At 47.7% G+C, this 14971-nt stretch overlaps 1 protein-coding gene across 14 annotated transcripts in view; it reads left to right on the top strand.

Moving 5' to 3' along the window:
• Window positions 1-14971, top strand: part of EPB41L4B (erythrocyte membrane protein band 4.1 like 4B) — a 130518-nt gene that overhangs the window by 29482 nt on the left and 86065 nt on the right. For 12 of the 14 annotated variants that reach the window (XM_045043937.1, XM_045043934.1, XM_045043938.1 and 9 more), the window contains exon 2: window positions 9345-9449. In XM_045043937.1, the coding sequence (XP_044899872.1) occupies window positions 9345-9449 (105 nt within the window). Of the gene's footprint in view, window positions 1-3552; window positions 3890-9344; window positions 9450-14971 lie in introns of those variants that run through there. The other 2 variants (XM_045043945.1, XM_045043946.1) reach the window with 2 other exon arrangements.

The following is a 14971-nucleotide window of genomic DNA, read 5'->3' as shown; positions in this document are numbered from 1 at the left end:
CAGTGAAAATTTCAGATATTTATTTGGTAAATTCTCATAGTAATTTCAGATATCCTGGAGTAAACCAATTTCTATTTGTTCTTAATGGCTTAGCGGTGTTGGCAACGGGGATAGAGACTCCTGGGCTGTGTGTGTGTAAGTGTGTAAAATAGAGAGCTAGTTTCTCACTAAGAATATAGAAAATTAGTGAGTTATCAAGTTGTGAGGAAGGGGGACCAGAGCTGGTAACTAACCATGAAATTAGTACTTCCTGGAAACAGTTGAAACAGACCTTGAGGCAGGTGCCTTCTGGGAACTGCTGGCCAGGAAGCACTGTGGAGACCAGGTGGAGTTCTGAGAGCTACTCAAACTTGGGGTATTTAAGAACTTGGAAAGGAAGGAATTGAGTTCTAGGGACCGACATGGGTTTACAGAAATCCTCCAAACCAGACTAGTCTCAGCTTTTCTTTCTTTCCTTTTTTTTTTTTTTAAAGTTTACTTATTTATTATGAGAGCACAAGCGGTAGGGGAGTGGGGGAGAGACAGACAGACAGACAGAATCCCAAGCAGATCCCAAGCACTGCCACTGCAAGCCCGATGCAGGGCTTGATCCCAGGGCCCTGGAATCATGACCTGAGCCAAAATCAAGAGATGGATGCTCAGTGGACTGAGCTACCCAGGCGCCTCTTGTCTCAGCTTTTCTTTAAAAAAAAAAAAAAATTTTTTTTAATGTTTATTTATTTTTGAGAGACAGAGAGAGACAGCATCAGCAGGGGAGGGGCAGAGAGAGAGGGAGACCTAGAACATGAAACGGGCTCCAGGCTCTGAGCTGTCAGCACAGAGCATGACGCGGGGCTTGAACTCACGAGCCGTGAGATCATGACCTGAGCCGAAGTCAGACGCTTAACCGACTGAACCACCCAGGTGTCCCTTGTCTCAGCTTTTCTTTAAAGGGAATTACTAAACTGCTTTAGATCATGGACTCCCTGAACTTTGATTTTTGTTATTTGGCAAAAAACACATTGTGTCATTCCTGTGGACAAGTGAGAGAAAGGAGGTTTGGGTGAAAATAATAATTCCTTTGTGTGTAGAGGATACCATTTGTTTTCTTGCTCTCTTATTTTTTTATTTCACTTTATTTTGTTTGTTTGTTTGTTTAAGCTCCACACCCAACATGGAGCTTCAACCCATGTTGAAGATCAAGAGATGCACGGTCTACAAACTGAGCCAGCCAGGTGCCTCTCTTGCTTTTTTATTAATACAGTGACTTAGCAAGGTTGACAGTGCAGGTAAGAGTACCCCATTTTTCAGATGAAACTGAGACTCAGTGTGGTTACTAAGGTCATGGTCATATTGCTAGAAAAGAGATAGAACTGGGTTCTAATCCAACATGTTTGGCTCTAAGAGTCTGAGGGCATGGTCACACTGTATGTTCATAACTGGGTTGAGGCCACCATCAGAGGGGAACCTTTCGTAACATACAACTCATGAAAGACACCACCCCCACTGGCCACGTGCACCCCTCACCCTCTGCCTGCATTGCACTTCCCACATGTTGTAAAACTGAGATCGGGAACTGATGCATGGGATAATAGCCCAGGACTTCTAGTGTTCTTGACGGGATATGTCATGGGCCAGTTTAAATAAGATGACATTTACGTGAATGAATGTAGAAGTTTGCACTCAGGTTTAGAAACTATCTGGGGCGCCTGGGTGGCTCAGTCGGTTACGCATCCGACTTCAGCCCGGGTCATGATCTCGCGGTCTGTGAGTTCGAGCCCCACGTCGGGCTCTGTGCTGACAGCTCAGAGCCTGGAGCCTGCTTCTGATTCCGTGTCTCCCTCTCTTTCTGCCCCTCCCTACTCATGCTCTGTCTCTCTCTGTCTCAGAAATAAATAAACATTAAAAAAAAATTAAAAAAAAAAAGAAACTATCACCACAATCATTTTGGTTTATTTTTTAGCCCATATATAAAAATGCAGAACTTGACAGTATTTTGTTTACGTAAGACATAGCACAGTGTGGTATGGTTTCCAAAACACCAGCGCATTAGAGCAGACAGGGTGTCTGGAAGGAGAGATGGTAGTACCAGGGCTCTGCAGACCCACATCCCAGCCGGCTGGAGAGAATTGCCAGCAGAAATGGACCAGGAAGATCAGGCTTCCGAAAAGTCGGTCATTTGAAGACTGTTGTGGGAACTAAGGATTCTCCTTAATCCATCTGCATCAGCATTTGTTTCTTGAGCTTCAGAATGTCCGGTGATGGAGAAGCAAAGATGAACTGGATGGGGTGTCGCCAACAAGAAGTTTAGTAATGACCATTGTGACTTCAGCCTAGCTGTGGGGATGGGCTTGCTGCCAGTGGGGATAGGAGCAGGGATGTAGGAGGGGGGCACCCGGGAAAAGCCATAGGGGTGGGGCCTGCTGTATAGGTCGGGTGGGCGTTGTGTTAGGAGAATATGTTTGATTGGAGCCCAGGAGGCATTTGGGGCCCAGGGAGATAAGACGGGTTGGTGTTGGGCAGTATTGATTGTGCAGAGTCTCTGACACCAGGCCGAGGAGCCTGCATTTCATCCTCTGGCGCATGTTTTTGTACAGAATAGCGACTGAGATGAGGGCTGTGTTGTGTGCGATGCATTCCGGCAAACACGAGAAAGATGGGCTTTCACAGGGGCGCTTGCTGTGGTCCAGATACCAGGCGGTGTAGCCTGAGCTGTGATGGAGAGGAAAGACAGAGCCCTTCTGAAGACAGATGCAGAGGGGCCTGCTGTCTAACGGAGGTGGAGCAGGTGGACAGAGGGGAGCCTCAAGTGCCAGCAAAGAGAAGGCTCCTAAAATCCTTACACTGCCCAGGTGTCCTGCTTTTCCATTTTAGTTCACAGCCAACGTGTATAGCAGCTCATCTCTTCCTTTTAACCTACCTGGGACACCTGGCATCTTCTTATGCTGTTGAGACTAATGAGATTTGGATGGGTTGCCTTTTTTTTATTTTTATTTTTTATTTTTTTAAATGTTTATTTATTTTTGAGAGAGAGAGAGAGAGAGAGAGAGAGAGAGAGAGAGAGAGAGAGAGAGACAGCGTGAAAGGGGCAGAGAGAGAGGGAGACACAGAATCCGAAGCAGGCTGCAGGCTCTGAGCTGTGTGCACAGAGCCCGATGTGGGGCTCGAACTCGCGAGCCATGAGATCATGATCTGAGCTGAAGTCAAACACTTAACTGACGGAGCCTCCCAGGCACCCCCGGATGGATTGGCTTCTATCTTTGTTCTTTCAGGGCCACAGTCGACCTGTTACATTGCACTTGGGTCAGGTTGCAGTAAGATGTTGTCAGTTGCGTCTTATCTAAGAGGGTCAGGATGGTTAATTTATATGGGGAGACAGTTAAGACATCAGCTGTCCAGGAGTCTTCCTTATCAGGAGTACGGCTGGCAACCAGTAAACAAACAAAATAAGAACCTCTGACTGGCCAGCAAAGATCTCATGATGTTCATACCTTTCCCTCCTGGCTGCCTGCCTGACCCAGTGTTTAGCTGAGAACTGTGTACTCTTACTTTACACATGATGTTAATGAGCTTGGTTATTTTTAGCTCCTGTCTGATCAGAAGTTGCTGCTCCAGAGAGAGACATACTGACTCAAAACCACTGGTTGCTGGTCCTGGTGAGAAGTGATGTGTTGAGATCGGTGGAGAGAGGGCTACATGACCTGGAGGCAAGAACTCAGGGGTAGAGCTTCTACCTGTGTTTGGGGACAGCCTGCCATACGTGTCTTGAAGTAGGAGCATCGCCAAATTCCAGAATAGTGATCTGGACTAAGTAAGGTTTTACGCTCCGTGTATTCTGCTTAAGAAGGCCGGGAGAGAGGAGGCATCAAGCTGATTTGGATGACTTTGCTCCCCAAGAATGGCTTACTCGGTGAGGGCTTTCTGTAGCTATTCGCTTCCAGACTTTGTGACCCTGGTGTACCCCAGCACCTAGAATAGTGGCTGGCACTTGATGAGCAGTTGGTAAATATTTGTTGAATGAGTGAGTGGGTTCATCACAGAGGGGGAGACCTAGTTCGGAGGCAACCAGGAGCAGCTTCCTGTCTCGTCACATTAATGGATCTCCTGTTGTAACCACTAGACAGCACTTCACATAATAGCCACAAAATCGTGTTTGGGTAAATGGCCTTGGAAGTGCAGCACGGCTCCCTAGGCCCTTGTTCATGGAATACTTAATTTGAAAAGATTTTAATGAGTGTGTTCTATTTAGGCCTGCTGCTCGTGAAGTATCTGTCTGTTGTTCGTGTTTTAGCACGGTCCATCCAGAAGATGTGTTTCTTGGCTCCGGAACCCCACGCATCCCCCAGCCGGCCGAGCCAGCCAGCCAGCCAGCTATGCAGCAAACAGATGTTGACGGAACACCTGCTCTGTGCCGGCCTGGGATGTGCTTGGGGGATGGCGAGAAGGAGAGGTGGTACTCAGATGAACACAGCTGGTCCCTGCCCACAGCCTGATGTAGGAGTAGACAGGAATAAAGGCAGCCTCGGTGCAGGGTGATAAGTGTGTGTGTGTGTGTGTGTGTGTGTGATAAAGGCACGTGCTTGCTTGCGGGAACAGAGGAGGGGGCACTTATTGCCCTGGGTTGCGGGGTGCGGTGAGCTAGGGCTGAAGAGGCTGAGGAAAGAAAGGCTGTTTGGGCTAAGCCTGAGATGACAGTTCATGGGCTTCTGGGGGCTGCCCAAGGTGCATTGTCCTGGCTGGCAGGACAGGTGAGTTACCTGGAGTCTTCTTAGCTGTGAGTGGACGCTTTGCGTCCCCGGGGTTGGGAGGAGCAAGAGGTGGTGGGTTCGGGTGCTGTGGCCTAGACTCTCTGTCTTTGTCTGACCTTTCACTCATTGGGACCTCTGGTTGGAGGACCCCTCTATTCCAGCCCTCATAATTTCACCAGATTCTTCTTAGAGCTGGAAAGGGCCACTGGGGACTAAAGAGCATAAGGGGTTGGGGAGGTGAGTGGGGGAAGGTGTTTACAGGTGAGTAAACATGGTATTTCCTATCCGCCAGACGCTGCTGTGTCTGCCACCTACCTCCAAGTCCAGTTGAGGGAGGGTTGGCCGATACAGGAGCCAGTCTGACACGGCAGAAGGGACTGGCTGGCCCTAGAAAGGTTCTTTTTTCCAACCTCCACCTTGAACTCCTTCTAGCTGTTGTTGTTCTTTTAAGTTTATTTATTTATTTTGGGGGGGGGGGGAAGCGTGAGCCCGGGAGAGGCAGATAGAGAGGGAGAGAGAGAGAATCCCAAGAAGCCTCCACACTCTCAGCATGGAGGCCCACTCGGGGTGCGAACTCACGAACTGTGAGATCATGACCTGAGTAGAAATCAAGAGTTGGACGCTTAACCAACTGAGCCACCCAGATGCCCCTCGCCTTGCGCTCCTTCTAAATTAAGAGCAGTTTTAGAAAGACATCAGGAAAGTAAGACTTGGAATGACTTAGAGAGAAACTTGGACTAACTGCCCTTGTTTTACGTGTGCGGAACTGTGTTTTTTCAGTTCATACTCTGTGAGTATTAAAATGACATACCTGGATGGTAAGCCCTTGAACCAAAATAGAGAGAGCCGGGTGGGAAGCAGGTGGGACTTGGGGTCAGCTGAGTTTGGGTGACCCTGTCCATTCAGGGCACCATGGCTGATTTGTAGCTGCAGGAGCGGTCCAGGATGGTCCTATGGATTTTGGGAAATTATGAATTGCTTAAGGTCACAGCTAGTGCATCTAGGACTAGCGCCTAGAGCTCTCGCTTCCTGCCAGCCCAATTCTGTCTGCCACATCCTGCTGCTAAAGCTCTACACTAACTAGTTCTGTCCCACTAGGAAACCCACTAATGAGGGATTGGCTCCGTAATAATAGGCGTTGCATAGTCCAGTAGTGCTGGATAGTAATAGGAAAGAATACGTCCAGAGGAAAAGTGCCAGAATGGTGATTTTTTTTTTTTTTTTTGCAGAAAAAAAATTGTATTTGTTGTCTAACGACTGCCAAAAGATCAGTGTTAAAGAATACTTGGGAAGAAAATCATCCGTTTGTCCATCCAGCCTAGCACAGCTATTCTATAAGTTTCTGCAACCCTTTTTTTTATCAAGCAGTCCATACAGCACATACATATTATTAACGTAGAATCACAGCTTCTTATTCCTTTGTGGTCTGTTTAGTTAATGTTGATGTAAGAATTTTCCTTATTTCTGTCTCATGTTTATAATTGTCTGTCCTGAAAGCCCAGCAGTATTCTGGAGTGTTGTTAGGTTCGGCTCCATGGATGTGTCCAGCCCTGTGGCTGGAGTTTGGCTTATTTCTTCTTTTTGCCTCCCCACCCCCAGCTTTATTTCTCCAGTTAAATAATGCTATAGAGAACATCTCTGCACATGGAGCCTTCTGCTGCTCTTGGGTCGTTGCCTTCAAGGAGTATTTCCAGGAAGTGAAGAGTCTGACGGTTGGAAGCCAGTGCTGTAGTTTTGAGTTTTTGTTTTTACTTTCTGTTACCGCTGTTTCCTATAGCACAGACACAGACAAATCAGTGAAACAGAGGTGTAGTCTAATGAATTATGGGAAGGCAGACACCCCTGGACCACCCCCCAAGTCAAGAGCTGGGACCTTGCCAGCCCGCTGGAAGTCCGTGGTGTGCCCTCTCCCAGGCACAAATTCTCTACACACCGAGACCAGCAATTACCCTGACTTTATTGCTTAACGTAACCACTTCTTTACCCTCTTTTCATGTTTTTTCTTAATTTCTTTTTTAATGTTTATTCATTTTTGAGAGAGAGAGAGCGTGAGCCAGGGAGGGGCAGAGAGCGAGGGAGACACAGAATCCGAAGCAGGCTCCAGGCTCCGAGCCGTCAGCACAGAGCCCGACACGGGGCTTGAACCCACGAAGCCTGAGGTCATGACCTGAGTGAAGTCGGATGCTTAACCACCTGAGCCACTCAGGTGCCCCACCCACCCTCTTTTCATGTTTTATCCCCCAAATATGTATCGTACACACTGCATACTTTTAGTTTTCCCTTTTTGTAAAAGGGTCTTTTAAATCTTTTTTTCATCTCTAGGTGCCCCTCGATCTCTCCACTTCCCTGTATTGTTTGTTGAAGAAACTGTGTTGTTTGTCCTGAGGAGTTTCCAGAATTTCCCACTGGCTGGATCTTGATGATTGCAGTCCCATGTAGTTGAGAACATTGCTCTGCATTTCCTCCAAGTTGGCAGTTGGGTCTAGTGGTTGTATTAGTCCCAGTCTTGATAGTTTTTCCCTGCAGAGAGAGAAGCCTGGGGAGCAAAATTATGTCTTGGGTGGTGGGGTGTTCTTCATCGGGGGGTACACAGTGGCTGGTTGTCTCCTCCTGTGATGTTAGTAGCCCCCGGTGCCCAATGCTAGTGCCTACCATTTTAGAAGTTGAAAAATTGTGATATTGCAAGTCTGTTACCCCTTCTTCATTTTGTTGTTGGTATACTACTAAAAAGAGAAATTCTGCCCATTTGCTATTTTTAATACCTTTATTAAGATGCACGTGCCAGATAATTCACTGGCCCCAAGGGTACAATTCAGTGGCTCTTAGTATATTCATAGAGTTGTGCGTCTGTCACCGTGATCCATTTTAGAACATTTCATTTACCCCCAAAAAAACCGTGCTCACCTTGGCTGTCACACCACAAATACTGCAGCCCTAAGCAAACCACTAATCTGATTCCAGTCTCCAGCTTTCCCTGTTCTGGACATTTCGTGTAATATGTGGTCCTTTGTAACTGGCTTCTTTCACTTACTATAATGTTTTCAAAGTCCACCCATGTTCTAGTATGTATCCGGGCTTTACTCCTTTTCATGGCCAAATAATACTCCATTGTGTGGATACGATTCTTCCGCATTATGTTTATCTGTGCGTTAGTTGATAGACACTTGGGTTGCTTCCACTTTGGGGCTATTATGGTTAATGCTGCTATGAACATTTTGGTACAGATTTCCGTATGAATGCAATGTTTTCATTTCTCTGGGATATATATACTTAGGGGTGGAATTGCTGGGTCAGGTGGTGGCTCTGTGTTTAACTATTTGAGAACATGCCAGACTGTTTCCCAAAATGGCTATACAGTTTTGCATTCCCGTCAGCAGTATATGAGGGTTCCACTTTCTCCAAGATTTGTTATTATCTGTCTTTTTTATTACAGCCATCCTAGTGGGTATGAAATGGTGCTGGATTGTGCTTTTGGTTTACGTTTCCCTAATGACTAATGATATTGAGCATCTTTTCATGTGCTTATCGGGTATTTTTGTATGTCTTTGGAGAACTGTGTATATATCCCGTGTTCATTTTTAATTGAATATATTTTTTATTATTGAGATGTAATAGTTCTTTATATATTCTAGATAGAAGTCTCTTACCAGATATGTGATTTGTAAAAATTTTCTCCCACTTTGGGTTGTCTTTGTGCTTTATTGATGTCTTGGTCCTTTGAAGCACAAAAGTTTTACATTAAAAGAAAATGTTTATTTTTGAGAGAGAGAGAGTGCAAGTGGAGGAGGGGGGGGAGGACAGAGGCTCCGAATCCTGTTCTGTGCCGACAGAAACGAGCCCAGTGTGGGGCTCGAACTCATAAACTGTGAGATCATAATCTGAGCTGAAGTTGGACGCTCAACTGACTGAGCCACCTGGGTGCCCCAAAAGTTTTACATTCTGCTGATGATGCCTGCCTGGTTTATTGTGGGTTTTTTGTGTTTGTTTGTTTCCTTTGTTTTGTTTTTTAATTTAAGTAGATTCCATGCCCAACATGGGGCTCAAACACACAACCCCGAGATCACGATTTGACGGAGCCAGCTAGGCACCTCTGGTTTATTTTATTTTATTATATTATTTATTTTTATTGCTTGTGCTTGTGGTGTCATATCTATGAAATCATTGCCTAATCCAAGGTCACGAAGATTTGTGCCTCTGTTTTGAGAGTTTTATAGTTTTAGCTCTTGCATTTAGGTCTTTGATCTGATACTTTGAGTTAATGTTTGTATATCGTATCATCTACTCTTTGGTTACCGAGGGCTGTAGCTAAAGGCCAGATCAATGCTTGACTTTTTTCCCTTCACTTACCAGTTTTCATAATAAGGCTTTGGTTCCCTATTCATCCTACAAAGTTGTTAGTTGGTATTTTGTTTTGTTTCCATTATGAGTAATGAGATTTAGTAATGGGTTTCCATTGCAATGAAAATAATTAAATTTTTAAAAATTTATGTACTGTGACATATACATGTATGCAGCATAGAGAGAAAAGTGATTTTGGTTTTTTTTTTTCTCTCTAAAACGTTTTGTTCTTATCCGGCTGTCACATCCTAAATCTTCATCTACCCAATTGCCTTCCAGAAACATGCCAAAGGCCAGGATTTGTTTGATCAGATCGTGTACCACTTGGACCTCGTGGAAACAGATTACTTTGGCCTCCAGTTCCTCGACTCTTCCCAGGTTGCGGTACGTATTTCTTTGATTCGTTTCGGGACACGCTGGTTTTCATGCTAATTGCAGATTCACAGTTGCTAGAGGTTGGTAGAGAAAAATAGGAGTTAGGCTGCAGTGTTGTTGCAGTCACGATTGTTGGGGTGGTGGTGATGGCACCCGTGTGAAATTCATCCATATGCCCCCCTCCAGCCCCCCCTTGAGGGGGCCAATAACCGGGAGAGGAAGAGAAAGAACCGTCCCTGTTGTGCAGGGGAATGCATTCGGGAAACATTTCCAAGCATAGGGATGCAATATGGGCACATTTCTCAAGTAGGTAGAAAGCAGAAGAAATACCATTCTAGAAATTCTTTTAATGATGCTTTCATTTTTAACTGGCAGAGAGACTGCAAAAACATCTTCTTGTGGACTCTTGCTGGGTGGAGGGAGCGGGTGCTGTGAACACACTGAATCCCAGCCAGGCTTAGTGGGTGCAGGGGGCCGGTCGGAGCAGATCTTGGCACTGCCAGACAACCATCTTGCAGGCTCCAGGAGGTTGTATTAGGTCAGCAAAGACTTCCCTTGCTTTGCCTGAGACAGACCTGTCCACAGTGGGGGTGCTAGAGGGAGTGAATCTGATGTAGCTCAGAACCACTCTTTTCAAAAGCAGGAATGACTTCAGTCTCCTTCCCCAACAAAATCTGGCTTTGGGTTTCAAAGATAAATTATTCAGTAATCTAAAAATATTTATTGAGGTGGGTGGGGGGGTGGGTGAAATGAAGGGGATTGAGAGCACAGGTATCTCAATGAACACTGAGAAATGTATAGAGTTGTTGGGGCACCTGGGTGGCTCAGTTGGTCAAGTGTCCAACCCTTGATCTCGGCTCAGGCCATGATCTCACAGTTTGTGAGTTCGAACCCTGCATCGGGCTCTGCGCTGACAGTGTGGAGTCTGCTTGGGATTCTCTCTCTCCCTCTCTCCCTCTCTCTTTCCCTTCTCAGCTCTCGCTGTCTCACTCTCAAAGAAACATTAAAAAAAAGTACAGAATTGTTGAATCATTGTGTTCCCAAAACTATTATAACACTGGATATTAATTATAATTGAGTAAAAAACATATATATTCATCAGGCATCAGTTATGCACTGGGCCCTGTTTTAAGCACTGTAGATAAAGTATGAACACATAGATGACAGATGGTAATGAGTGTTAAGAAAAAGAAAATAGAGTAAGCGGATAGACCGAATAAGAGGCGGTGCTGTTTTAGACAGCATATGAAAGGGTGAGTTCCCTGACAGGAGATGTTTGAGTGTACATGGCTAACCTTTTCTACCTAAAGACACCTGTTAAGATACTCCTTGGGGGCCATATGTGACAATTGAGGCTAAGATGCTCAGAATCAGTGCCTAGGGATTGGGTGCACCTGAGAATGTGTGTATGAGGCTGCCGAGTCCAAGATGATGCAGTTATATCCCGGCTGCGGTGTCTTCCTGGGCAGATGCCCCTCTGTCCTTCAGTACTGCCTGATTACCGACAGCCCATCCCCTCACCTCCTTGACTGTTGCCATGAACACTCCAGCTGCCGCCTGGAGTTAGTAGACCCAATTCCTTCTCCATTTCCCAGCCAGAGATTCCACCCGCCAGGACCCTGGACAAGGGGTGGACCAGCTTTTCTCTTTCTCCTCCCTGTCCAGTTCTGCTGTCTTTGAGGTTGAGCCACCCAGTGCCCTGCCTTCTGACCTCGCCCTGGTATCTCAGCTTTTCTCTTCCCTTGGGCAACCTGGCAATTCAAGTTGCCTTCCTTTGTAAATGTCCCGGACGCTGTTTCCTTGCATTGCAAATTCACTTGGGTAGACCTCACGCAGATTCACTTGGGTCCTGTCACCACCTGATCACTCCAAGAGCTGGAATTCTGTTGCTCCCATTCCATGATCACTTCCCTTAATTCCATCTTTCTGGTCCCTCTGTGTCTGGCCTTGTCCCTTAAGGATCCCCTCCTGCCTCGTTCTCCCCTCTCGGGGCCTGGTGAAGCCTCAGCCGTCTCGCCTGTGTCCTCACTTGCCCTTTGATGCTCTCTCCCCCATGACTGTCCCCTGGTCTCCCCTCAACACGCAGGTCCATCTGTTTCCTCTGCTGTGTCTCCCAGGCTGGCGGGCATTGTCACGGGCTCAGGTCACAGCTCACAGATGCAGCAAAGTCCAAGCCCCTGAGCTTCTCTTGGAGCCGTGGACTCGGTTCCCCTTGTGAATCTTGACCACAGCCCTCTAGTCCAGTCTCCCCACAGAGACTTGGGGCCTGCATTTGGCCTCACCTCCTGCTGAGAAGACTGAGGTCATTTAGCTGAAACGCCTTGAATTTTCTTCCCCTGAACCTCAGAGTTTTTCTTTCTCTCTGTCCGTCCTTTTTTCACTGTTTGGTTTGACGAAAACATTCTGTTTCTCTAGCATTTACCCCCTCCCTATACCTGCATCACTGTTCCATTTCCGGTTGCTTCCTGAGTGCCAGATTTAGTTTGTCTGTTTCCAGTATCCTCCAGTTGTCCCCATCATCTGACACTCATCGGCCCTTCTCTTCCCAGAAACGCTTCTCCATTCTGCCTTCTGTGTGCCTTAACACATATGGTATTTTTGGCTTCAAAATGTCTACAGCCCTGGATTATGAGTCTGACCTGGACCTTGTTCCTGGCTCTGCCCCTGACTTATTTGGGGGCTTTCAGTAAGCCCCCTTTTCTCCCTTGTCCTTATCTGTAAAATGTTTTCTCATCTGTAAAATGGGGTTCTTGGGCCTGTTTCCAAGAGCTCTTTCAGTTCTCATGTTCTAAAGGGAAGGCAGGCACGTCTGCCCCACACTCTTCTCCTGTCAGAAGGGAAAAGATACCATCATTTCTGCCATTAGAGCCACGTGCCTGTTTCCCTGCTGCCATGTCCTCATCCCCAGGTGACCCCTCTCCAGCCACTTGGATTCCCAGAAAGCCAAGGATGTGACTCCATTAGGAAGGACCTGGTTATGTTCCCCTGCTCGCCGGGCTGCCAGGCGTTCCCGTCTGCCGGTGTCCTGGCACAGCCTCAGCGGGGTCCAGGCGCCCTTCCAAGGCCAGACACCTGGATGCTCAGCCTCTACAGGCCCTGCCATCTTTCCAGCTCCTAGCCCTGAACGTGACGTGCTGTTCTTCCCCCACAAAGCAGGTGCAGGGTCCTCGTCTACCTGACCTGGAGGATCCGAGGCTGTGCAGCAGCTGCTCCCGGGAGCCTTCTCATTAGTCCAGTTTCTAGGCTGGGCTCCTCACAGACCGGGCTCTGGAGATGCCTGCACTTCTGTGCATGCTTTTGCTTATGGGTTCCCCTCCCGGCGTGCCCTTCCTCACCCCATTTAAACTTCTGGCTGTCCTTCAGGACTGTCTCAGATGGCAGCCCTTCCTTCATGCAGCATGTCCTGAACTTGCAGCATTTCTCCTCCTCTCTGGAAACCTTTGAGCTTCTTTGCCTTCTGTGGCAGTTTGCTCATCTGGCTGTGGGTTCGTTATCTGTGCTTATAAATAGACCTTTCTGATTAGATCCTGAGACTTAAGACTGCTGCTTCTTGGGGACTTTTGTCGACAAGGCATGCAACCTAAAACCTCAGTCTTCAGGGGCGCTTGGGTGGCTCAGTTGGTTGAGCGTCTGGCTTTGGCTCGGGTCATGATCTCACCATTCGTGAGTTCGTGCCCCATGTCAGGCTCTGTGGTGGCAGCTCAGAGCCTGGAGCCTGCTTTGGATTCTGTGTCTCCCTCTCTCTCTCCTCCCATCCCCCGCTCATGCTCTGTCTCTGTTTGCTCAAAACCAAATAAACATTAAAAAAAAATTTTTTTTAACATCAGTCTTCAGCCCCAGAAGTGACCTTCGAAATTATTTGTCAAACGTTTCTGTCTTGTGGATGGTGAAATGAATGCACTCAGTGAGTGGTACCCCTCAGACTCAAAGTCAGGTTTTACAACTTGAGGGGTAAGTGCTGTATTCAATGCACTGTACTTGCAAGCCTGTTTTCCTAACTGTAGAGTGGAGGTGGTGACATCTGGGAGGTTGAGAGGCTCAGCGAGTTAATGGAGGAGAAGGAGTCTTGTAATCTAACCCCAGTGTGGGTCTCCTCTTCCTACCTGAGCATGCTGAGGGGAGACCAGAAGTCATCACAGCTCCCAGAGGTGATGCACTTAGGCTAGCGGGAACCTGCAAGGCTGCCTTGCCTGTGGGAGAAAATTTAGCAGTTTAGGTGATCCCTTTGGGAATGTTCCCTGAGTCAATTTTCTGGGTGCCTGGGATGAAGCAGTTGGTGGCAGGTGTACAAGATGGAGGCTGGGATGCGAACCGTCCCCTTGGCCATTGGCTTATTGCCGTGTGCGTCTCCTGCAAGAAATGACATCCCCACCCTGCCCCTGCATGCAAATCAGAAGGCTGGCAGTGGCGGGGCTCCTGGCACAGCTCTCTGCAGACCCAGCTTATGTCCCCAGCTCCCTGCGAAGAGCCAAGCCTGGTTACCATAGTGCGCTGCCCAGCCCTGAAGCAAGGTCAGAGTCTATCGGCTCGTCTATTTTTAGCAGTTGGGGCTGGGGCCTCCTGTTTCCCTTTTCCATATCAAGGCAGGAAGGCCACCCAGGAGCTTGTTCTGTAGATCTCACTTTTGCACAGCTCAAAGCAGGGGCAGGGGTTCTATTTTTACATATGAAAGCTTTCTTCTGAGAGAGGAGGCTCCGGCTTACACCCACCCAGCTTTCTTACGGACCAGACTGGTCAGATTGCTGCTGTTTACTGAGTTCCTGCTCAGGCATCCACCTAAAAACTTTACATAACTCTTATTTAACATTCATCATCTGTGAAACTAGCCATAAAGCAGACCCATTTTACAGATGATGAAGCTGAGGTTCATTAGAAACCTTGTAAAGGTTAAAGTGAGGGACAGAGCCAGGATTCAGAACCTGATCTCATTCCACAGGCCAGCACTTTCCACCAGGCTACGCTGGTTCCTTTACACGAGGTAGCCTCTCATCCACACACACATCCACGTGCATGCGCCCGCCGGAGGAACCCATTTAGTCAGTAGCTATTCAGCTGACTTTGCCTTGGAGCTCATTCAGCGGTAGTCCCTGTGGTGCAGAAGTAGGCAGGACACTGTCCCTGCCTGCTGCATTCTCCTGAGGGAGACGGACCATCTCGTTGGTCCCATGGAATACATTGGGGTCTGTCCTCACTCTGGGAGCCTGGAGAGGGAGTGCCTGAGTATCAGTGAGGAGCCCAATGAGGAGTCAGAGGGGAGAGGTATGGCAGGGATCTGGGGCAGGGGTCATACCAGCCCCACCAATCAGGAGCCTCCCTCCCGACCCTGGGGGCAGGTGTGTGGCCATAGGGGTGGTGTTCTGGGAGATGCGGCCAGTTCAAGTCCCTTCCAGAGCCCCTCCCAACAGGGGCTCTGGAGCATTTTATGGTGGTAAGCTTTGCAGCAAGGAATACCGAAAAGGTGATTTTTGGCCTTTGTCTCCAGACTTGTGAGATGTTTTTCCTCTGGTCTTTGCAGCCTAGAATCGTGCGGA

Source organism: Felis catus, chromosome D4, assembly GCF_018350175.1.
Source record: "Felis catus isolate Fca126 chromosome D4, F.catus_Fca126_mat1.0, whole genome shotgun sequence".
Lineage (NCBI taxonomy): Eukaryota > Metazoa > Chordata > Mammalia > Carnivora > Felidae > Felis > Felis catus.
Note: the sequence above shows the minus strand (reverse complement) of the source record. Positions and strands in the feature narration are given on the sequence as shown.